This window comes from Tetrao urogallus (genome assembly GCF_951394365.1).
Source record: "Tetrao urogallus genome assembly, chromosome: 6".
NCBI lineage: Eukaryota > Metazoa > Chordata > Aves > Galliformes > Phasianidae > Tetrao > Tetrao urogallus.
Genome location: NC_136819.1, coordinates 229,543 through 253,497, shown reverse-complemented (window position 1 = coordinate 253,497; position 23,955 = coordinate 229,543). Strand labels below are relative to the sequence as shown.

The 23,955-nt window shown below is 38.0% G+C and overlaps 1 protein-coding gene across 1 annotated transcript in view; it reads right to left on the bottom strand.

Annotated features, from left to right (window-relative positions):
* Window positions 1-12,466, bottom strand: part of ANO3 (anoctamin 3) — a gene marked incomplete at both ends in the record, with an annotated part of 160,018 nt that extends 147,552 nt beyond the window's left edge. The window contains one exon of the mRNA XM_079537349.1: window positions 12,313-12,466. Within this exon, the coding sequence (XP_079393475.1) occupies window positions 12,313-12,466 (154 nt within the window). The remainder of the gene's footprint in view (window positions 1-12,312) is intronic.
* Window positions 12,467-23,955: the final 11,489 nt, after the last annotated feature.

The following is a 23,955-nucleotide window of genomic DNA, read 5'->3' as shown; positions in this document are numbered from 1 at the left end:
CAAATCTTTGTTTCTTGTGTAGGCTAGAATTGCAAAGACATTTTAATCAACAGAGGTTGTAACGAACCACAGATTCAATTAACATTCACTGCTGGTGTCCTCCTTGATAGCTGCAATTTCTAACCTGTTATCTTCCTTAAAAACCTACAAACTATTTTTCTTAGAGCTTTTAAACATTTTTGAAGAAAACGTTCTAGGCAGGAAACACCAATACTCTGCCTCTAAAGAATGTTATTTTCACTGCCTGCTTTCACAGAACAAAAATTTTCATGAGAAGCAGTCAAACTTTGATAACTACGTTAACAACACTTACTGCTACACTTTGCGATACCTAATTTTTATTACACACATCAGAATGCTGACATAGGACATCAGTACAAGCACATGCTACAAGAGCACGATCAAGTCAAGTCTCACCATCAGATGTTCTTGCTTATTTAGTCTCTCACTTAAAGACTGAGTTTTGATAATTAGTTCTTGACCAACTCTGTAAAATTTGTCTTTTTTGTTGCTGTTGGACTCAAAGTTTCAGGTCAGAATAGCCAACGAAGGAATTTAAATTTGAACATGCAATGCATCTGTAGTGCAATACTGAAGTAAAACTATTAGCTGCTGGAAGCTTTCAAGCATTAACCAACATTCTAATTAAAACAGGTGCAATTTCAACTTACATCATATCCTTACGTTGTGCTGCAACAACCCAAGGCCAACACTGCAGAAAGCAGGCTTTCTCAAACAAGCAGCCTCAGAGCCAGTGCCGGTGTGTGCCAGTGCAGAGGCAGAAACAAAGAGCTGGTGCAGCCAGGCTGCTCAATAAACCTTTTCATATTTCAATACACAGTGCTGGGCAAAAAAAGAAGCACAGCAGCTTTAGACAGTGCCAAACACTGTGTTACAAGCAAAGTACTTAACCAGAATGTGTGCATATAACTGCAAATTCAGGAGAATAAAAAAAAAGTCTTCTTTTGAGATAAAAAATAAGCAGAAACTCTGTTATTTAACTAGTAATCTGGTGTGCTCTCCCAGGTGTTCAAGCAACATTTTAAGGCTTCTTCTTCCTGCTTTCAGCAACAAAGCAGAGTAAGAAAACTTCTGCTCTGAAATGGCAGAAAGGAGGAGGCCCCACAACATCTTTAAACTTGTTGCTTTGTCATCAGAAATACTTTGGGGAGGGCAGCTTGAAGAAAGCTCACAAGCCAACTTGCCATGTGTGGCAGCTTCATGTTCGTAACATTTGTCAGTTTTTGTTATGTGCCTTACTTTGAAATACCTTTTCAAACGGTGAGAGGGATCCTTTGTACATATGGCTATAGTGCTTGCTGCTATAAATCCAAAGCCACAATTGCACCCACGCCCGTGCTTCACACACTCACTGTGTGCACTGCAAGGAACAAAGGATTGCTGACAGTGCCAAGTGCTTGCCTTCCCAATCTGTTCTCAAAGGCAATATGTAGATGTATGCACCACAAGTTGTTCCAGGTTTCAACAACATCTCAAATCACCACATAAAATGCCTCAGAAGCACACTGTCACAAGCTGGCAACATCCAAAAGATTTCTTGCTTCTCTCCCCTTATCTTTTTAGGAGGAAAGGCTCAGCCATTTTTACATTCTAGGCTCTTAGTTAGAAATTAATTTCTGCAAACCTATCTGCAAGTACTCTTCCTTCCCCCCCAATTAAAATTTTAAAATTTTAAAGCTGATTGAAAGTCAATTTTCATTTCCATAAAAAGAGTCAAAACCTTCCTTTGAAACTCACTTCATCACTTACTTTACAAAAGGCTCAAGTTGCTATTTGATTTTTTTTGTAACAGAAAGATTAGTGCTTAAAGGATAGGAGTATCAGTAAATGACTATTACACAAAGATGTTCCCTTACGAAGGTGGAACTTCTGAATTCTCTGTACTTATTTCCCTAAATTGCTTCTCACAAGTGATTCCCATTTACAGTTCAGAAAGTTTTTACGCTCACAGTTGAACTTCATTGTGATTATTCTACAGGAATTAAAATTCTGCACTTTTGTATTATAACTTCAAGATAAATCCCCTCATTTTAAGCAAACAGGTGCAATTCTGTGAACCATGAGCCTTACATGAGGCAGAACAACTTCCCCATCCTTAACATGCCAATTTGAATATGAAAGATAAAGAGAGGAAATGCTTATTACTAATAAAGTCAAAATGGCATTTTAACTCCAATTCTGGCCTTCTCTTTGTACTTGGCAGACTATATCCCAATTCCTTGTATATTTTTTTGCCATTATGCAAAGGAGACATCAACACCTAAGAAATATCTTGCTGTCTAGCATTAGAAAGTATTGCACACCTTATTCTTGCTGAAGAACATCCATTAAACTTTATTAAAAGTACCCAATGGATAATAAAGTTTTAGAACAGTAGAAAATATATTCATGTGTGTGCACATCTTTAAAATTAAAACCCACAAACAGCTGTACAGAATTTAAGTCTCATCAGCTACTTCATGGTATTGGGCAAATGAGTTGGGACCTCTTTTTTTCAGAAATGCTAAGTGGTCCCATTTCCATGCAAAATCAGGAAGAGGTTAAACGGCAGTATCCAGTAAACTGAGTATCCTCAGTTTTCCAAAAATTGCCTAAGAAAACATTCCTTGGTACTAAAGACATTTAAAGTTACATAGGTAGCACATCTTTTATGGCTGAATAGATATATTAAGACTATAATTTCATAGAGCTTTAAAAATGAGGCGATAAGTGTGAAGAAGAGACCATAAAAAAACATGGAAAAAAAAAATAAAGTACAGTTAAACATCTGATTTCAAGAAAGGAACTAAACATGGATGCTTGAAGCATGTGATATATTTGGAAAAGTTGTGACTCCAAAACAGAGGTATAAAGTAACAAGTGACAGAACAAATGCTAAAAAAACCCAATGTGAAATGTGCAAATTCACAAACAAGATGAAAGCAACATGTTGACAGTAAGACGAATGAGGATGCCTTTTGCAAAGGTCAAGAAAAAGTTGGGAATCTGAATAGAGGGGAAGTTCCAGGTGCTACAAGTTGAATAGATCAAAACGGAGAAGAGAACATATTCACACCATGAAGAAGAATGAGAGAGAAAGAGAGAAACAGACCTATGGAAACAAAACAACATGAACTACACAGAAGAGAGTCAAAATCAGTTGTGAGGCTTTCCAGTGCCAATCGTAACATGATTTTTTGAAGGCTGAAACCAGCCTGAAGACTTCTTTCATCTCATTTTACAACACTGTTGATCCAGCTAAAAGCAGTGGTTTGGGAAATTCTGTTTCGAGTGACTAAACTCTATTTGTGAATCTGACAACTCATTTTCTTAAGCTTGGTGCCATCCCTCCCGCAGGGCTTCAGCACTGCTAATTCTGATCAAGTGGTAGGATATCCTCAAGGAGGGACTGGAAACACAGAAACAGGATACCAAACGTGCGGACTGTTGACGTAAGCAGGGGAACTCCTATAAACTCTATCAAGGACAGAAAAGCTAACAATTCCCTACAGAGATCCCTGTCAAGGGAAGAAAACCAAAAGGAAATAAAAATTAAGAAACAGGGTTTCCTTAAAATGGAAGTAGTGCTTTTCAATTTAGGTCCACTGTAACACAACAAAGGGAAAGCAGGGCAAACAAGTTGTATTAACGATTTGAGGCTGACACTGGGTCTATAAATGGGATACCTATCTGTACACCAATCTATTTCTTTCCCAGTGTGACTGAACATTCCAGTAACACATCCTGTGTGAAAAGAATGTTCTAATGACAAAACTGTGTTCTTCCAGAAATAAAGGAAAATAATATCAAAGAACATTTGTTACACGATTCAGTTAAAATCAGAGAACAAGGCCAAGTTCCTCTCAAGAACAAGATAGCAACATTTGAAATAAGCTTCCCCTGTCTAAGTTTTGAGGATCCTTGACATTTCAAGATTTACATCCTCCTCAGGCTCTCATAAACAAATGAAAAAGGCACAAAAAATACACAGACACACAGAAAGTTCCCTAATCCTGAATGACTCTATCTTTTGTCTTTCTTTTTAACAGAAAGAAAGAAAATATCAGTTCTACCCAGAATACGCTTGCTATTTTTACTACTGTTTGTTCCTGAAATGTAACATTAAGTTTAGTCAACAGGAAGGAGCAGGGACCATCAGCATCTCATACCACGAAGCCACAATAGCCAACACAAATGTTACAGCAAAAGTAGGCTCTCTGCTTCTATGCTTAGTTTATTTTCTCAGACACAGCTTCTAGAATCTGTGCATTTTTTTCAAGTTAGATTAAAAAAAAAAAAAAACAGAAAACACAGATTGTATATAATTATATTCTTGATTAACGTTCGTCAGGTATTGCATTTCCAAAAATGAATCCTGTGTCAAAATGCCATGGAATAGAAAGGACCCTTTTTGCTCGTCAAGGCTCACAGTCCAAGGGAGTCTATTCATTCAGTTTGTCTCTAAAGCTGCATTAATGGAATTTGCCTTTGTGGGAATACTGGGAGAGAAGCCATGCAGACCTCATACATCTCCCTCCTGAGCAAAATAGAATCTGACAACTGGAATCTTGAGCATAAATCTGAAACAGCAACACAGGATTCTGATGGCTGTTCACTTAAATGGCTCATCAGAACCCAGGTTCAGCAGCACAGTGCTGAAGTGAAGAAGAGATTCAGTAAACAAATGACCTCTGCAGATTCCTGGGGTACTATCTAGTCTTTCAGAATTTAAAACTTTTGAATGTAGGGAGACGGGAGCAGCTTTGGAACGTCAACATCAAAATGGCTGGAACATAAACAGCAAAGGTCTTCAAAGATGAACTGAGAAAAACTTTGCAGAATAGTCTCCAGGTTGTTTTAAGGGTATTCTGGTATTTAGACACTTATCCATGCCTAGGCAGGGAAAGCAGAAATGTGTTTTAACCTCTTATTCACAGTCCCAGTGCCATGCCCAGTGTGACACCTGTGAGAAAGCTTTGTATCCAGAATGACTGAATAATGATTTCAGCTGTTATTCCTTATCCCTGAAGGAAAAGATTGGGAGAAAAAAAGACAAGGAAAAGAGGATTTTAAGCAACTACTAGAAAGCATACAGACAACAAACTCCAAAAAGCTTGCTGATAAAGACGAGAATTTTCTTCCTAAAAAAAGTACAAGAAAATTATTCATTTCTAATTATGCAAGAAGGTACTGAGGAAATTAGTTTGCACCCTAGAGCTCAGGTAGGACTTATCAAGCTCACTGATAATGCACATCTTTATGTTCTTCAGAATCACATCAGCAAAACACTATTTTGCTGCCTTTCTTGTTAATAACTTCCTGAAATATATGCTAGTAGCTGACTACAATTATGTGTTTTCACAAATTATACCACATTATAGAGCAGAATAAAAGTACAGAAGGAAAATAAGGAAGGCCCTAACTTTAAGAATTTCTGATACACAATCTAACTTAAGATGTTGTATTGGAGTGCACTCTCTTTTGATTTTGATGTTGAACAGAAGGCATTTATTTTAAAAACAGTCACCTTAAAAGTTCATTTAAAACATTAAAACAAAAACCTGGAGCTAATTATTTTTATAAAATATACATAACTTAAGAGATTTGGCACAATTGCACTGGCTCAAGAGATTCGTGTACTTAGACTTAAACAACACTCCTCCATTTCTATCCCAAAATTGGAAGCATAAATACCATAGAAATCTAAATAATTACTAATACTTCTCCACATACAAATACAACGCAGTGTTACCATCTCTGTTTAGTATTTTACCAACAAAAGAGTGGATTTTAGGCAGTCAAATTCTTTTCCACTATGTACTCTCAGAAAAGTACACTTGTCTCTTCCAGCACCACTCAAAACTCTATTTATAACATTCTGTTGCCTACACAGATGACTGCATACAACTCTCTCTCCCATGATGTCCTTTCTAAGTATTATGAAACAAGTGTTTTTGTAAAGCTTATATTTTTTAGTCAGATTAGCTGTGAGTATAGTAAAAGACATGAAGATCTAGTGGAATTTCTGTACATTCAGGATGGTGTAACAGAAAGCCAATTGTAAGTTGCTTTGAGACAAAGGAAGAAACTGAAACGAATTCTAAACAAAAGCATTTTGACTACGTACAGACATCATCTGTCATCTCACTTCACCCTGTCTAGACACTGCTGCCACATTTCATAGTATGCAGTGTTCAAATACTGAGGACAAGCATATCCCGCACTGCCAGAGGAGTGCCCTTTTTTACATGCCAAAGTTATTGACACATCCTCTTTACATATAACACTCAAGAACTCCAGGCTTAGTCTTGAAAAACTGGGGCCACAAGAAGGCATCTGTCATTCTAATAGCACATAGAAACATATTTTCAGACTTCAGTTTTTAAGAGACCTTAAATACCTCAGTGACTTCCCATCTGTGTTTTCATCTTGCATGCTTTAGCCTACTGGACACCTGTTTCACAACAAGGTCGTTATTTAAAGGGGAAAACTAAGCATATAGCTTAACTCTGCTAACAAGTACTCCACTGCTATAGTCAACTTTTGTAGCTGTGAGATACAGACTGCTACAGGAAGATTGCTCAGGCTTGACTGTTGTTCCCAATTTTATTTTTTTTTAACCTTTGTTATTGATTTTGGACTAATGTCTTGTAAAATATTGACTTCATCTTTCAAATGATGAAAAGTTTTAGTAGTAGCTATGAGGGCAGCTTTCTTTATGTAGATGTGCTACTATTACTACTGAGAGAATTTGGAAAATAAGTATTTTTACTCAAGAGCTCCAACTTCAAACTGAAAGTAAATATCTCATTAGGGGAGGGAAGAGCACAGAAGAGAAATGATGCCCCTGAGAGAAATTAAGTTTATCAAGCTTAGTTTACATTTATTTTAGCTACGTGAAGATCAAAATCATGACTCACAGGGGCAGAGGTGAATGCCTTAGTGCACTCAACCTCTATGTGATCTCCCAATTACTCATTAGCTACAGCCTTATTTTGCATGTTATAAGCAAACTTTTTGGCACAAAGGACAGTGGTAAAGAGAAATGTCTTCCAGGTGTACATCTAGTACATCTTCAGGATGAGTGGCAGAAAAGACTGATACTTATAAGTTCTACTGAGGATATACTTTATAATCTCACTTCAAGTGAATACATGGACAGTTTTTTCCCTGTTTTTCCTCCAGTTGCAGTCACTGAGAGCCATTTCTCTTGGGAAATAACACCACATTATTTAGTGACAAGGACATAAAAAGTTCTGCCTCCAAGGTACAGTGAGAAATCAAGTTCATGTTGGGAAGGATGGATAATTATTCTGTTGCCCATCAGAAATAATGGAATGCATGTTGCTACGCTACAACTAGCAGACTAATAACTCATAGAGCCTCTGTACTGCTGAATTCCTTGTTTCTCCGTGGCTTTCAGCTAAGTGCTGGCTGGCTGTGGAACAAGTTCAAGGGTCATTTCTCAATATTGGCCTTCCAGTGTTGGTCTGACAAGATCTCAGTTGTTTCTTGAAATGAAGGAAAACCATATTCCCTGATCTTTTGGTGGACAGCAGGACAAGAAGAAAGATACAGAGAAATAGTACCTAAGCTTTGTGCAATCATTAGTTTGTTAGGTTTGTTCATTTCGCATGGACACTTAAGTAGTTTCAAAAATTGGGTTGGTTAGGTGTTTTGAGCTCTGATTCTGCATTGCATTGCAGCTACATCCAGAGTGCATTTCAAGATAGTGACCTTCGATTGCACTGTAGCTATTAGACACTGTGTTACGGTGTCTGCTCTCTTGGTTTTGCCATGTAATCCTACAGTGAGTCATTGAGGCAAGTAGGTGGTGTGGTGGAGGTGATTTATGCAGAAGACTCTGGTTTATCTGCGCTATTTATCAGTTCTCCAGACACTGCAATGCAAACAAACACTTTCCAAAATATAAATAAAGGGAATGAAAAAAAAAAACCTCATTCAGAAACCACCTTTTAAACTTCAGGAATAGGAGACAGTGGTTTAGCAGAATTTCACCAAGGATCTCTCCGAAATTTCAGCAAAGACAGCCATCTATTAAAGCAAGGGGTGCAGAGGCTTAGAGAGGAAGTTCATACAGGGCTTTGCAATGAAGAAGAATCTGGAGATTCAGGATTTTTCACCCTGTAAAGCTCTTGTTGGTGATTTCCATTTCATTAAAGGAAATGCTCCATTCAGAGACAATCATCCACCAATTTGCACTGTAGTTTCAGCTGATATCAGAAAGAAGTGAGAGGCTGCCTAGGTGGGTTACCAAGAGAGATGGCAGCAAGCATTCAGTTCAGCCTGTTGCTGCCTCTTAGAAGCATCGTGGAAAAGTGAGACAGATAACTATAGGGAAGTTGAATAATTCCCCACTGCTTTTCCAGCTCTCAATGGTTATTTAGCCCTTAAACTTTGCTAAAATTGTTGTTACAACATATAAGCACCTAGTACATGGGTGGTCTTGGGCACAAAAATATGAAGACCTGAAAGCATTTACTCAGTTGTAGCATCTCTGTCCTGTAACTCCCACTTCCCTTTCCCTAAGCTCCTTGTTAGCCCAGCTGTGGTTTTCTCGTGCCATCTGAAATATCCAGAGAATTATGCACGAATGCGTTCTTCATTTTTCACATGTAACCCTTTTAAGACTCTGAGTTCAATAACTCGTTTTGATCCTTTTATATCTGCATAAAGCATCTGGGATATTTGTAACAAAAAAGCAGACTAGTAGTAAAAAATAGCTTCTGAAAAATAAGATATTTTCCTCTGGAAAATGACTTTCACATCTCTTCCTAAAAAAGCTGTTTGGTAGAAGAGATCACAAGAAGGGCAGAAAAATGTCTTCCCCTAGCCTTTAATCTTTTTTTCTTTCTTCCTGAAGATTTGTCAGATCTTGCTTGAAGATTTCTCTGTACCTGCAGTATTAAAGTCACCTGATGAATACCCATCTCCTTTCAGGACAGTTCAAGTGCCGTACTCAGATTCAGCCACTGCCATTTTGGTACTAACAAAGCTACCTTCAGGAATGTTCTAGAACATCTGTGGAGAAGCATTTGAATGCGTTTTTTCCTTAGGATCAGAAAAGGAGATAAAGACCGTTATTGTAGGTTGGATGTTCTTGGGCATTTCCAGGATAATGAGAGATGAGACAGGACATCATCTGTCAGTGATAAGTTCTGAGTCTGTGCAAATATTTACAGATAGAATATTCAGAATAGCTTTGCTTCTTGTGAAAGAGTCTGAACAGTGAATACACCAGGTCCTGAAAGATGTTGTGTCATGGCAAATGCAAAAGCTCATGCCCCATGTTCCTGTATCTTCAGTAATGCTCATTTGCCACTGAAGAAGACAAACTGCTGTAGCTGTGACACTAACACTCACATTACCCTGTATTGAAGTAGAATTCTTCACAGGATAGACAGTGTTTAAATAAAAAAAACAAAAAAAAACAAAAAAACTTCATTTCTTTCCCAAGACTGTTTGGCATCTTTAAAAACCATCAACCCACATCATCATCTTCTGTGCCTCCAAATATCACTGCTCCACTCCAATGCTCACCCAGAGTCCAGCTGTCCTGAGTACCATAGGAACCAACACTGGCCATTCATTTACAAAACGCCCCATGAATAAAACAAGGTCAGTCACGTGTTTCAAGATTTCCTCTTTTGAAACTGTCTAATATTACACTGCAAGTGATCAACCCCCAAATATTTTTACAGTGCCCTGCACGGAAAAAACAGGGCACACAGAAAATTAGTTTAATAGTGCTGTAGTTCATATTCTAGTGTATTACTTGCTGCAGTTTATTCTGACACACTTGTAGACCCCAAATAAAAAGGTATTAGGATTAGTACTGATGTCAGTACAAAAGACTGATCTACATGCAGTAAGTTTCCTTATAACATTTCCCACCTAAGAAGAAAGAAATAGGAAAGTAATTTAGCATTTATATCCCATTGCTACAACTTCAGTTAAAAAAGGAACAAGATGATGTTAATGTTTTCATGCCCCAGTAACTCTGAATAGATATCAGGTCTTCTAAAGACATTTCCATTTCCCATTCGTAGAACATCATACTATTTCAGGATACCACTTAACATTGCCAGAGCATTCATTTTTCTGCATTTGCACTGTTGAGTATTATGTTCAGAATTAAGCCCTCAGTACTACAGGAAAATGCTTTCTCGAGTGACAATGCCTGTATACTGAATTCTGTTTTGTAAATAAAAAAATCTTAGTACAAATAAGCACATTAAGAACTTCTCATAGCAAATATGAGCAGCAGAATAGGGCATCATTCCAATCCTTTTTCTAGATTTACACTGAGTTCAGATGTTTTCATAGCTCTTTCTGCTTGAAAAACAGCCCATTCTTGAAGAAAGAGTATCAATCAAGAACTTTTTTTTGTTTTTTTTTTTTTTTTGTTTTTTTTTTTTTTTTTTTTTTTTTTTTTTATCAGTGGCTATGATCGAGCAAGTAGAATTTCCTTCTAGGAAGTGACCTGTGGGAGCCAAACAGGACTTGTTTACCCTGTTTCATTCAGATTTCAGCTAAGCCAATGCAAGAATGGAAGCTACAAACAATTTGCCTACTTCAAACACTGGCAAAGGAAGAAAAACAGAAGTCAGGTTGCATTTGCTTAAAATCACCATTTATAAAAATAAAAGTATCCACATTTATCTGATTCTTCCTCTGCAAAAACAAAAAAAATTTACCCATAACTCAAAGATGATCAATAGCCCTGTTCCTGGTTGCAACATAAGTATTTGCAAGAAATGTTTTCTTGTGTGTGTTTTTCTCTCTTTTTTTTTTTTTTCTCCAAAAAAAGAAAACATTTCCAAAAGGAAGATTCCCACAAGGAGATCTGATTTTATTTTTTTTTCCAGTCTCTCTCCTGCAGAATCTAATGTTGTAGGCTCACAAACAGTATGCTGCTCAGGTTGGAATTTCATTTTACAATTCATTGACGGGATAGGCTACAGCAGGTTACTTGGACATTTAGTTGAAGTAGCTAAGCACATCACTTCGCACAAGCATAAGTCTCTAGACAGCTTCTTTGGGATAGGAGTGGTAACCTTCAAATTATGTTACAGCACCCCAGGGTACAGACAGACGCATGATTCCTGTGCTAGCAAAGATATGCCAAACTTCCAGAAGTTGTTCTACCAAGAACATAACACTTATTGAAGGCAGTACAAGAATTAATTTAAAAAAAAAAGTCTATTAGGAAAAGCATAAGACTCCAGCAAGAGAATAGATATCATGACATCCCAACCATCTACCCATTTTCTTATTTAAGAACTGAATAATAAGAGCTGTTCCAAAAGCTTGTCACAGATTTCAAAATGTTTGCTGAAGACATCAGTTATTTAAATAATCGTTTACTTCAGCTGAGCATAAGTAGCAAGTTGTTCTGTCAGAGGATAAAGCATTGCTTATGTGCAAGATACTGTTCATTTTTCTTGCTTGCCCTTTGTTCCAGTGGTCATAAACTAATGAAAACACAATAAAACTAAGAATATCCCTTGGGAACTATTCAAGACACAATATATGATGTAGTCCCACGAGCAATCAGAGTAGCCATTCTTAAAAGTCATTAGCTAAATTTGCAACCATCCGCTACTTTAAGGAAGTTTTACGGAGATAAGTGAGATTGCACAGGTCAGCTACAGTAACATTAGCAAATTCAAGGCAACCACATACTGTATGTTTCCATGACTGATATCTCAGGGAAGTTCAAGGTGCTCGTTCAGCTGACATTTTGGAGTGTCTCCTCTTGCTATCTAATCTATCTCTAATCTATCATTACTCCAGCCTATATTAACACCTACCACAAAACAAAAGCTATAAACGAATTGCACTGGTTATAAAAGTGTTGCAACACATGCAGTTCCCTCTTTACAAACCCTGATGTGACGAAAAATCTCAGAGGAAAGAAGAGGGCATGGTGTTAAGCACTAGCAGGCACAGCTTGTATCTATACCTTGTATGTGTCGTGCCAGTGCAGCTGCTGGGACTGCCCTGACTTAAGAGCCACAGTACCTCACACAGACAGCTCACCATCCAGATGATGAAAAAGTAGCAGTCTCTTGAGCTCTCACTAGAGTACTCAGAAGACTCTGAAAATATTATTAAAGAATCAACTGTAAGTTATTCCCTTCACTGGCAGGGAAAATGACTTTGGCTTGCCTACACATGACAGCAAAGCCTCTCCTGCGTTTCTCATCAGTCTTACACTTGACCCACAGCATGTTATATGAGTAAATAGACACAGAGCTAAGGAAACAGTTGATATAAATGCAGGCTTACCAGCTGGTGCTGAATGGGAGCAGTGAAGTTGAAACCCACAATACTCGGCACAGAACTCACTCAATTTGCCTTCCTTAAAATCTGACTTGGAATCCTTTTTGCTCTCACTCTCATCCGAAGAAAGTTTATCCAGTTCAATTATCACAGCTGACATTGCAAGAGTCTCAGCTTAACCCAAAATTAAAATAAAGCTCAATTAAAGAAGCCACCTTAAGTTCAGTTTTCCCAAGCTTGCAGTCTGGGGAAAAAAATAACTTCCTATAGTAAAAATAATAGTGCAAAATGCTTTTAACTCTCTTATCTGAGGAACCGTATTTTCATGAAGCTGCTCTTCCAGCTCTGCAGCATTTGCTAAGCATTGCAGCTCTTCTCTAAGGTGGGTAACTAGTTTCAAAAGTTCTTCTGCTCTTGGAGTAACAGCAATATTATAGAATTTCTGCAGAACTCGTACAAAAATAAGAAGGGTAAGTGGAGACATCTGTAACTCCACGAATTTCTGGACTAACTTTAGGAGCCTGACACCCATCTCGCTCCCCACTGGTCCAGCTGGGAGGGGCTAAGCCATACCAATGAAAACAAGTGCAGCTGCCTGGGGAAGTTCCTCTGGCCACACTTAGGTTTCCCTGGTGCTTGCTCAGGTCTCGATCTGGGATGTGTGGTAAGCTACATACACAGTTACACTGCTCCTCAAAAACAGGAAGGAATAGCTCTTGGTTTCTCAGTTCCATACTTTAGAGCCTTGATAATTTTTTTTTTCCCCCCTAAAGAAACCACTTTTAGTGATATTAAGGAAACTACTGGTCCCCATCCTTGAAACATTTGATTTTTGCTGGTTTTTTTTTTTTTTTTTTCCCCCCTTTTGAAATCCTTTCCACCTTCCCCCCCTCCCTTTAAAGCAGTAACGCCAGAGTTGAGAGCGGCGTGTACCACTCCCCTTCCTCCCTCCTCTGCCTGCCCAGAGCATCTGTCCAAGCGTGCCACAGGGGAGACTTGCTGGGAAAATGGCCAAGTCTGACTCAGGAAAGGGCAGCTATCAATGACTTGTCACCTGTTAGCTGCCTACAGTCGGAAAGAGAAGTACACGCATGAAAACTTATGCATCCCTGATGAGCTCTAAGCAGGCTCTCATTAATAAGCAGTCCATCGTCCTATACCAAGAGGACAAATCCCATACCTCCAGACTCAGCTCAGTACAGAAGAATTGCCAGGGCCACCCTGGCTCACCACAGTGCCATTTAAGACAAGCCCTCATAGGTGCCCTCTGATCCCTGCACAGCTTGGAAGCAGTTAGAATGCATTCCTCCTTCACTGCAACCTGCTGGGAAGCAAAGTGCCTATGGGACATTGCCTCCCTTTTAGGGAATATGAAATAGGGTTTTGAATAGGTGGGGTGATCAAAGCAAGGGAAATACTAGGACTAGTAAGCACAGCAGCACTTTGATGGTTGGATGAGATGACCTTAGTGGTCTTTCCCAACCTTAATGATTTCACGAGTCTAACATGGAAGTGGGACTGAAAAAAAAAATGCATCAGTCACAGCAGAGGCTTACAGGGAGGACAAAAGCCATTTGGGGCAGTTGGCTTTTTCCTTTTACTCCAATTATTGCACATCCATAGTGAGAAGAAGAGAGCTTGGTAAGAGAATCACAGTTACCCAAACTTATGAAATAGTTATATAACAGGCAGAACAAGCAAGCAAATGTTGTTTTGGAAAGCAAATTCAGCACAAGTCATGCCAAGAAAGGCAAAAGCAAAGTTAGCAAGACATAGAATACTATTAAAATGATGCAGTGCAACTCTATTTCAGCTCCTCTTTTACATAAAAAAAAATACTTCTGCCATTACTGATGTTTGAAGTTGCGTAATTTTGCCTTTAGAAGAAAATTCTCTTAAACAAAAATGCTGGGTGTTACACAGCTGAATATTTACAGGAGCTAAGAATCTTTTTGATATAACCCAACCAAATTCCGTGTCTTAAATTGCTCTTCCCAATTGCTAAATACGCAAGAGTTGATGCTTCATGTGGTTGTCACTCTTCAATCTAGCACATTAAGACTTTAAAGGAAGCAAAACCTTGTTCTTCTGATGACTATGCATCATGAATGCACAAAGGGAGATCTGCTTTTCTGAAACTGCTTATCTTTAGAACTTCATACTGTGCTTGGCTGGGTAGTTGTGATTTTTCCTGGATGTGTGAGCAATTTCACCTCCTGCACAGATCCTTGCCTGAAGCTTTTAAGTTTCTCTACTGACCTTAAAATCAACATGAAGCATCTTAGCATCTTTTTATTATTGCTGCATAGTTTCCTACAGAACTACCATGCAGCTGAATACATTAATCAGCCTAGAGCCTATTAGGATTTGAGTAGTCCTTTTATTTATTTATTTTTAGTGTGTACAAGCTTTTTTTTTTTTAATTTATGTATTTAACATATATATGAGTGAGTACTGTTCTTTGGCAATTTAAAAAACCCCAACCTGATCTACTCCATTAAAGCATCATAAAGTATTTGTAGAAAACCTGAAACACCAATTAACTCCACTGGTAAGGATAATCTTTTAAAACAATAAAGTATGACAATATATCACAGTCAAGTTATTAACTCCTGTACATATTGAAATTTCCTACTAGTGAAATATGATAGACCATTTTCTCTCTTTTCCATTGCCAGTGGAAGACCTGGAAGGTAGTATTAAATGCCTATAGATATGATGCTTCAAGCAAAACCAAGGGGTAGGGCCCAACCCCTCACCCACTTTGACCCTGCAGAGTTGAGCCAGCCACAAGCAGCTGAGGCCCTGTATGGTTTGGAACCTCTACATTTTCTATCCTTGATAGTCTCTCAACACCAACCATGGACAGCAAATCAGGAAACCTCAACTATTTTGTTTCAATATCTTTTACTTGTCAGGAGATTTTGCAATTTCTTCCTACTTCTATCAAAACATCACTTTCGTCAAGATATCTGAACCATCTTTGCAAGTATCATAGGAACATAAGTCATTTTCAGAGCCTAAAGGTACTTAAAGACATTCACATAAGCACCAAGCTTATGAAGGTTCAAAAGCACAAGATCTTGTTCCTCCCAACTACCTAAACAATTTGACTTAATGAAGTTGGTCCACAATTATTGCTCCATAATTATTTTTTCCTAATTAATCTAGTAATTAGACATTTAAGATGTCAAGCTTCTCAAGCTTCACATCTCACTGAAGTGTCAAAACTTAAGATATTGTGAAATATATGTGAAAATATATTACTAACCCTATTTTAGAGATATTTAAATTCCTAATAACATAATTCAGCTTTCCTGACACTGAAACTGAGGTCATTCAGAGCCAAATGACCAATAATCTTTCCTCAGAAAGTAAAAATAGAAGAGGCTGCTTGTCAAAATGAGTTTCTTCATTTGTAAGTAAAAGCACTCCTCAGAATTTTTATTTTTAATACAAGAGAAGCGAGTGTGTACAGTGATTATTCTCCCTTTGTCCAAATGCTAAGTGCTTAGGCATCCATGTGACGGCAGATCCACGTAATGACCTCCACGGCTTGGACAGAACTGCACCCACTCCCAGGAATGGAGGTGCTGATTTGAACCTGATCATGCTCATCTGAACTACAGAAAAACCAAGAAGTTTCAAACAGAGAAGATATAGCACCTTCCTAGAACAACGTTCAAGTAATGCAGTTTAATGCATTCTCTTCTACTGTCATTCCATTCGTATTTGCTTATATTTCAAAATTGTTGTGTGGCATCTGCTCAGAAAACATATTAACCAGGGAGGAAGTACATACAAGTGTCTCATCTCCTCGTTGTTCTTAGCATAACTAACTATATTTTGCAACTCTACTCCAACTCCAACTCACAAGGCCTTTCTAGTAATGATGGAGACCTTCTTAAAGTCAGTGGATGCAATGGCAGAGGCTTCAGTACACTGCAAGGAATGGAATGGATCTGGCCCCATTTTTTCAGGAAAGAGACAAGGTGTAAGAGAAATAATACAGCATGCATTTATTGACAAATTGCAGAAAATTCTCTCGTTCATAGATGTTTGTTGACACAGCATGAAAGTGTGAGAAGGGAGAGAAAAGGAAATGTTTCTAAATTCCTACGAAAAAATTGAACAAGTAAAACATACCCAAAGCAAGGCCTCGTTTCTGTTGCAGATATCTATCACTCTAAGTGAGGGCATTAGATAATGCCCTGTCAGACCAAGGGCCAAACTCAATTTCTATATCCTTCCCTTTGCACAGAAGAACGAAAAGCAGAGGACCCAAATGTCTACCCAGTTCATGGTGACCAGATCTGGTGCACCATAGTGATGTGTATGCCAAATTCCTTTTTAGCTCTCCCTGTTTCTTTTAGTTTCTCAGTGAAGCTACCCAGCATGTCTCAACACATCTTTTGTCTATCTTTCCTTATTCAAAAGATGAAATGGTAAAATGGAAATTCTATTTCTAGGGAAAAAATAGTCTTCTGTAATTAACACAGTTAACATTCACCTCTTTACAAAGCTCAGTCATGGAGTGGGCGAAGGATTCAACCACAAAGACATTGTGTGCACTCTTCTTAACAGCTGTATATAGTCATCACCAAGTTTTCAACAATTTTGAAATTACATGATCCACAATATTGACATATAAAACAAAGAATATATGCTGTGTGAAAATGTCAATCAGGGCTTTTAAGGTAAGGTCAGCAGATCTGTGACCTCCAAAAGCAAAAAGCTTGGCTAATGTAAGAAAAAAACACACATAAATGAAACAGAATAAAGTGGATTTTTAAACTTGACTCTTTTCTTCCATTAAAAGTGTAACAGAGCCACATATAACAACTTCACCTGAGTATTCTAAAAGATTACACTCAGCAAGTTTCTTCAGATCTAGTAATATTTCCTTAGAATCAAAGCAAGGAATCACGAATGCTCTTTCTATAGTGTAATCTATTATAGGGGACTTTTTAATTCTTATTTCTATGTTTCGTTTGTTACTTTTGAAGATCCATACAGCCAATTTTTTTTGAAAGCAGTTGAATATATGCTTAAATTGCATTTATTCATATCAGAAAACATAGAGCTTCCTAGATATAAAAAAATCTAGAAAAATAACCTGTTAAGAAACTGGACGTGCAAGATCATGATATTAAATACTCCTTAAGCAATCAGAAATTAAGTCACATCCTCAAACTTTCAGTTATTGCTTACTTAAAAAGATATAACGCTTTGTCAAATGCAATACTGTCTCCTTACAATGACACTGTTGCTCTAAGCACTAACAGCTGTGCAATGCTTTACTGTACATCAGTATATTTTTGCAAGGCTCTGATTTGCATTTGCTATAACATTACCAGAATTAGCTTTTATTTCTTTAGAATTATGTAACATCCTTAAACACAGTTTTTTTTCCCTCAGAGTCAAACAGATACTTCGAGCATGCTTAGCCTGCAAATTACACATTTACCCAATAAATAAATGAACCAGACACTAGGTGTCTGACTTGCTTCACAATAGGACACATTTGTTGCTGAACAGAAAGAAAATTGCAACCACCTGAAAGCAATCCACCCTGAGTGAGAACATCTTTCATTTTTGTGTTTGTTTTTTTTTACTGCATATATAGAACACAGAGTTGGCATGATCTTTAGTAACAGAAAGGCTGAGAATATGCCCACCTGAATTCTGGGGGGAACATGTCCATGCAATTTCGTGACTCAGCTCTTTCTATCACTGCTTGCAGTTTCTCCACTAGCCAAAAGTAAATGTCAGAGTCAAGCCTGGTATCACAGTGACTTCCTCACAAGTCCCAAGGTGGAAGAAGAGCAGCTTTCCATATTTCCCCTCCCACCCATTATAGACATTGTGTTGAAAAAGCTATTGCAATGCCAGCAATTTCATTTTTATTTTGCTTTTTTTCTTTCAGTTCATTTTCCTGGCTGCCTTCACTGTCAAAATCTTACTGGAAATCCAAGTACAAAATATGTAATAGAACAGTTTCCCCAACAGCAGAGTCTTGTTCAGAGAAAGGACTGAACAACTGCTTATTTAACTGAACATAGCATTATTCTGTAATTCCACTAACAAATACCATGCCTTGTGTAAAGGAAAGGGCAAGCATCTACTCTTGTAAAACCACAAAATTAGCTGTTTGTTAGCAGGATAAAAGACCAATTCTTACAGCTCAAATAGCTTTTGGCTATGGTTCTATGAGACTTAGTCACAAGGGGTGAAATGTTTTAGTTAAGGTAAAGACTTTTGGATAAGGTAACTCCTGCACATTCACTTGCAGCAGACCAGTGAAGCACATACACAGACTGCATAAAAGGGAAAAATGGCAAGTTATCAAAACTGTTTGGTCAAAGGCTTGTCAAGGCTAGACATACCTAGTTTGGAAGACAGGTGAGACTGCAAATTGCAGTGGATTTGTTTTCAACAACATAGGACTGATGCTGTTTCTGAACTAAATCAACCTTAAGAAAAATAAAAAAGTCAAAAGCTGCTTTGCAGAACTTCCTACTCCAAAACTTACAGTAGGAAATTTTATAGCAAGTGTTTTAAATATTACCAGAATTCATTTTGTTGCAGCACTTATCTAACTGCCATTCCATTGCCTGTCTGCAGCCTCCTCTTGTGACGGATATTCCCCCTGAGAAGCAGGATGCAAGCAGAGCTGTGGAACACTGCTGGACTATGCACAAACTTGGAGAGTAAGTCTGGGCACTTCCAGAGCCTACAGCAGAGCTGCAGCTTCAGCAGAGAATTTTATCCTGAAAAGGATTGAGGGACCTGATGTTTCCCAGGTTTCCCTAGGTTTGGTGTCCTTCTCCCTCTCAGCATGAAGAAATACCCCAGCAGCAAGGATAAGCAGCAAGAGCTGGATAGTTACAGACACAGACATTTGTACCCAAAATCTTCAAAGCAACAGTGAGACCCAATTACTTTCAGTTCTCTTCTGCCCAAACACAGGTGGTTTTTTTTTTTTTAATATCAACTTTGAGAATTACAATAAGGCGGCTCTCTGGAAGTGGAAGGTAAAGATTGAACCACATCTCTTCACTTTCTCTTTATGTCCTCTGGTTTTGACAAGCTTCCCTTTGACTGCAGCCACAGATCCCACGCTGCAAGATCAGATCAGATTCCTCCATTCACATTCACTGAACAGAATATTAACATACAGCAGATTTTGTAGAAGAGAGTACTAAAAAATGGATTACTGAAAAAAACTGAGCCAGAGTTTGGAGGTAGGCTTTAATCAAGAAACAACCCTACTATTTCTCCCTATAATCATTTTTTTGTTGTTGTTGTCGTCACAAGATAAACTAGCTAATTTACCAGAGGAGAAATGCCTTGGATACAAACCAACAGTGAAACAGAGTTGGAACTTGATGATCTGAGACTTTTGTTTAATAAAGGAAATACAAGATACGTTCTTAAGACAATCATGTCTTCAGAAAATGAGGATGAAAAGGTAAACACTTGAGGAAATGGAAAGACCTACAAATAGACTGAGTGAACTACCTTCAGTGATACTACAGGGAACTGAGCATTCTTCTCGACTGAGAGAAGTCAGCCAAAGGGAAGAAAAAAGTTATAAAGCTGGGAGGGGGGGAAAATGGTGTGGCCTAAGTTAATTTGCATGAGAAAGGAAAAAGCTTTCAAAGCAGGACTGAAGAGTTCAGGACAGAATTACAAGTCTAACTCTTTGAATTTTCTCCTATTTACTGAAAACTGCCCAAGGCATTTTGCATTAGCTGATCTAGCTGACTCCCAGTCAATGACTTCAGTCTCCAAGGCAATCAGAGACCTGAAACAGAAAGACTTCAAAATCATATCCAGCGTCTAAGAAATGAGAGTTTCGGTTTCAGAAGTGACTCCAGTACTTAAATAATTCCCAAGATTCTGCCTGATCCTTTCACTACTTAAAATTTTAGAGATGTATTTTCAAATAAAGTATTCTCCAGATGTTCACCTGGACCATCGTTGCCATAAAGTTACCTACCTCTCTTTTACATAATTTCTATTCTGCTTTTAGTCCCATAAGGAAGGTTGTTCAGCTACTTGAAAATACAAGAGTACAGAAGAGGCTTCTAAATGATATGATGAAGAGTTTTAGATTTCATCTTGTGGCACTAGTCTTTCTTCATAGAAGGAGAGAGAAAAGCTAGCTTTGTTCTATGTATGCAAGCAAGTCGGCTTGCAAAATAATATATTTTATCAACCTAAATTAGTCAGCTTCTTGGATTTCATATTTATTTTACTCCCTTAATTCAGCACCTTTTTGCATTCATTTATTTCAGATATCTGTAGGCAGGATGTAACACAGTATGTAAACCAGGCAGTGAATGGCCTTAAGCTGTTAACACTTGGCTTCACACGGCATTGACACTTCGCTGACACCGACAGAAAGGCCTCGCCTGATACCTCTGAAGTCTCACCAGTACTTTTCACAGCTCCATCACATTAGCAGCTGGAAGTTATCCTTCGATTACCTTCATCCCGATTCCCATTTATCCGCTGACTAGTCACACAATGGGAAATGATTTTTTCCTCCTTATCACTGAGGTGTTTCCAACATGTTTTGTCCTTGGATTTCAGGTCACTAGTAAATATTCCAAGCACCAAAAATCCAGTTTTTGAGCATATCATTGATAATTTCTCTCAAAGTTTTGGTGTAACCTGTGGTAGCTTCCTGTTCAGTAACAGGGACCCTAATAGGGCAAAATCTAACTACTACTGGTTGCACCTCTTCTCCTCAGTGTCCAAAGAAGCTGGGATAACCCTTTTTTTTCTGGATTACTTGAAAACTTGAAAATGAAAATTAGTGAAGTAATCCTCAGTTATCATAAATTGTGTGTTTTTCGTGTTATACTTCATGTACTCAGAAGCAATCAGCATAGTTCCTGCAACTTCATGTACTCTATGATTCTAACTGTGGGAAACAAATGTTTCTGCATTAGAATTGTATAATATTTTTATTTTATGATCTCCGCTATCATAGTTCTTTTTGGGAGTCCTTCTACTTAACTTGGGGAAGATCTCTGATAAGTTTACATCACTTATCGTATAGACGAACCTTCCCAGGAACGCACACTCTGTATATATGTATATTTTGTCATACACACTGCAAGAATATCCTGCACGAGAGCAAACCAGAGAACAAGCCATGGCATGCCCGAGGAAGCGCCTGACATTGGGAAGGCCTGACATCATCCCCCAGTGCTCTTTGTTTAACGATGATGACTTTAAAGAAAATCACCATATCAGTAGGACAAGGAGAGCACCCAGACATCTTGGAAACAACAGGATGACTGCTGACTGGCACCAGATAACAAATAAATTAACAAGTAAATAGCAAATGTAAACCTTCTGATAAGATTGTGAACCTGGAGTACCCAGCCAGTAGGGAAACAGGGGAGGGGGGAGGCAAGGAGGAGAAAACAGGGTATAAAGGCTGTCATGTTGTGTCCATAGGCGGGCTCCAGCTTGCGGGACGCCCGCCATGGCAATCGCGAATAAATTCTGCTTTTATCAGAGATACCGTCCTGACAAAATTACTTGGATTATTTCCCAACGCAACCAAGAAAGAAAAAGCATGTGTTCTGTCACTGATTTTGGCTGGAATAAGGTTGATTTTCTTCTTACAAGCTTGCACGAAGCCATGTTTATTTTTCGTTCAAAGCAGTTGTGATAACATGCTGATGTTTCAGTTGTTGCAGAGCAGCAGTCCTACAGAGCCAAGAGCTTTCCTACTGCTATCCTGCCAGTTAGCAGAGCGCAGTGCACAGGGAGCTGTGATGGAAAAAGCTCACCCAGTCTGTCTGAAAGGGACATTCCATACTGTGCAGTGTCATGCTCACCAATAAAACAGAGGAAAAGGAGGAAGAGGGGCATTTGTTGTCTGCCCAAGAAATCATAGAGCATCCTGAGCCCACAGCTCTCCTGGAAGTTAATGAACACCTCCCTTTTTAAAAAAACCTGAGATTTTGCAGCATATTAGAGACTGCATTATGTTGAATATCAACTTTCATTGCAATGATACACTGAAAGTATACAAAAACCAGAATTCTTAAGAACTTCTTACTGTTTATTCCTGAAAATAAAAGAAGATGAGATCAACCTACCAGATTTTCCATAATCAGAACGGAACTTCATTGCTGAGGCATACAAACCACATAGAATATTGCAAATGTCAGTCATAATGCAAGGCTGGAATGGTTGTTTCTTCTATGTATCTGAGCAATCAAAACCAAGGTTATTGCACAGCTTCCCTTCCTCCTCCAACCTTTCCCTGTACATGTGAAATTTGAGATTTGTTTTTTAATTTATCCTTATTATTTTATCTCCTTTTTTAAAAGTTTCAATTCTTCATATTTCATCATTATGTTTACAGATTTTTTTTCTGTCAGAATAAACCCTTTAAACACTACACAGTTTTTAGCAGCAAGCCTGAGATCTCTCAAAAAGAAAACATTAGAAGGCAGAACTCCACCTTCTAAACTTGAACTTAAGGTTTTGGGATTATCAACTAATTATTTGAATAGCTTATCACTTACAATTCCTTTGAATCTATAAAGCAGTCATAATTTCACACTGAAACTGTCAATAGCATTTCTAATATCAGTGCCAATAAATTATCCTGGCTCACCCTACAGGAAAGTGATCAACTTGTATCACAGAGGTTACTGGCTATGTGGCCATTAACATTTAATGCTACCGATTACTGCATTGACATCTATGGGAGACAGAACTTTGTTGACTAAATCTATTACAGGAGGCACTTAACATTACATTTTCTCAAATATTTGATTATCAAGTCCTTTATGTAGAAAAATACTGGTACATTTTTTAATCAGTGAATTAAGACACTTAACAATATGCTGCCAGGTAAGAAATCTAAGAAATTGATTGACAGCTGAGGAATGCCTGATTTCTGGCTCCTCATAACAGCCACATCAATCTACACTGGTGACTCATTTCAAAACACCCAAACCACTCTCTTGAAAAAGCCATTGTTATAAAATTGTAGAAAGTTAAGTAAAAGCACTGAGTGTTAAAGTTAAAGGTTTGATGCTCAAATTGTACTCAGATTTCTAAAAAAAACAAAAAAAAAACCTAAAAGCCATTCCTACTAATTTCTTTCGCTCTGTAGATGGGATATTTTTTTTTTTTCCATCTCAACAGTTTCATTTTGCCTTCATTTCCTGCTGCAATATAAGCACAGAAAAATGCAGAAAGAAGGTCTTATTTACATCACATACTATTTTCATTTGTGCCTGTTTTAGGTTTACTAAAAAGACTTATTCATCACACTTAAATGCCTGGTTTTCACGCCTCACTCATTATATAAACTACTTTACAATACTCATGCTCTGCTTTTTTCCATGATACCGATATCAGCATGACATCACACTCTGTATGATTTCTTACACAGTACATTCCCTGCATCAGCAGATCGAGGCACCATTCTAGTAATATTCAAGATATCTCCCTCCATTGCTTTCATAAAAGTGACAATAAGCAACCCAGCATGATTCCATTTTCATTTGAATAGGCATGCTGCTATACTTGTCACAGATGTACTCCATTGCATTCATTTACTCAGCACATCTGACAGCATTTAAGAGTTTGGTTTAACCAAGTTCTCCT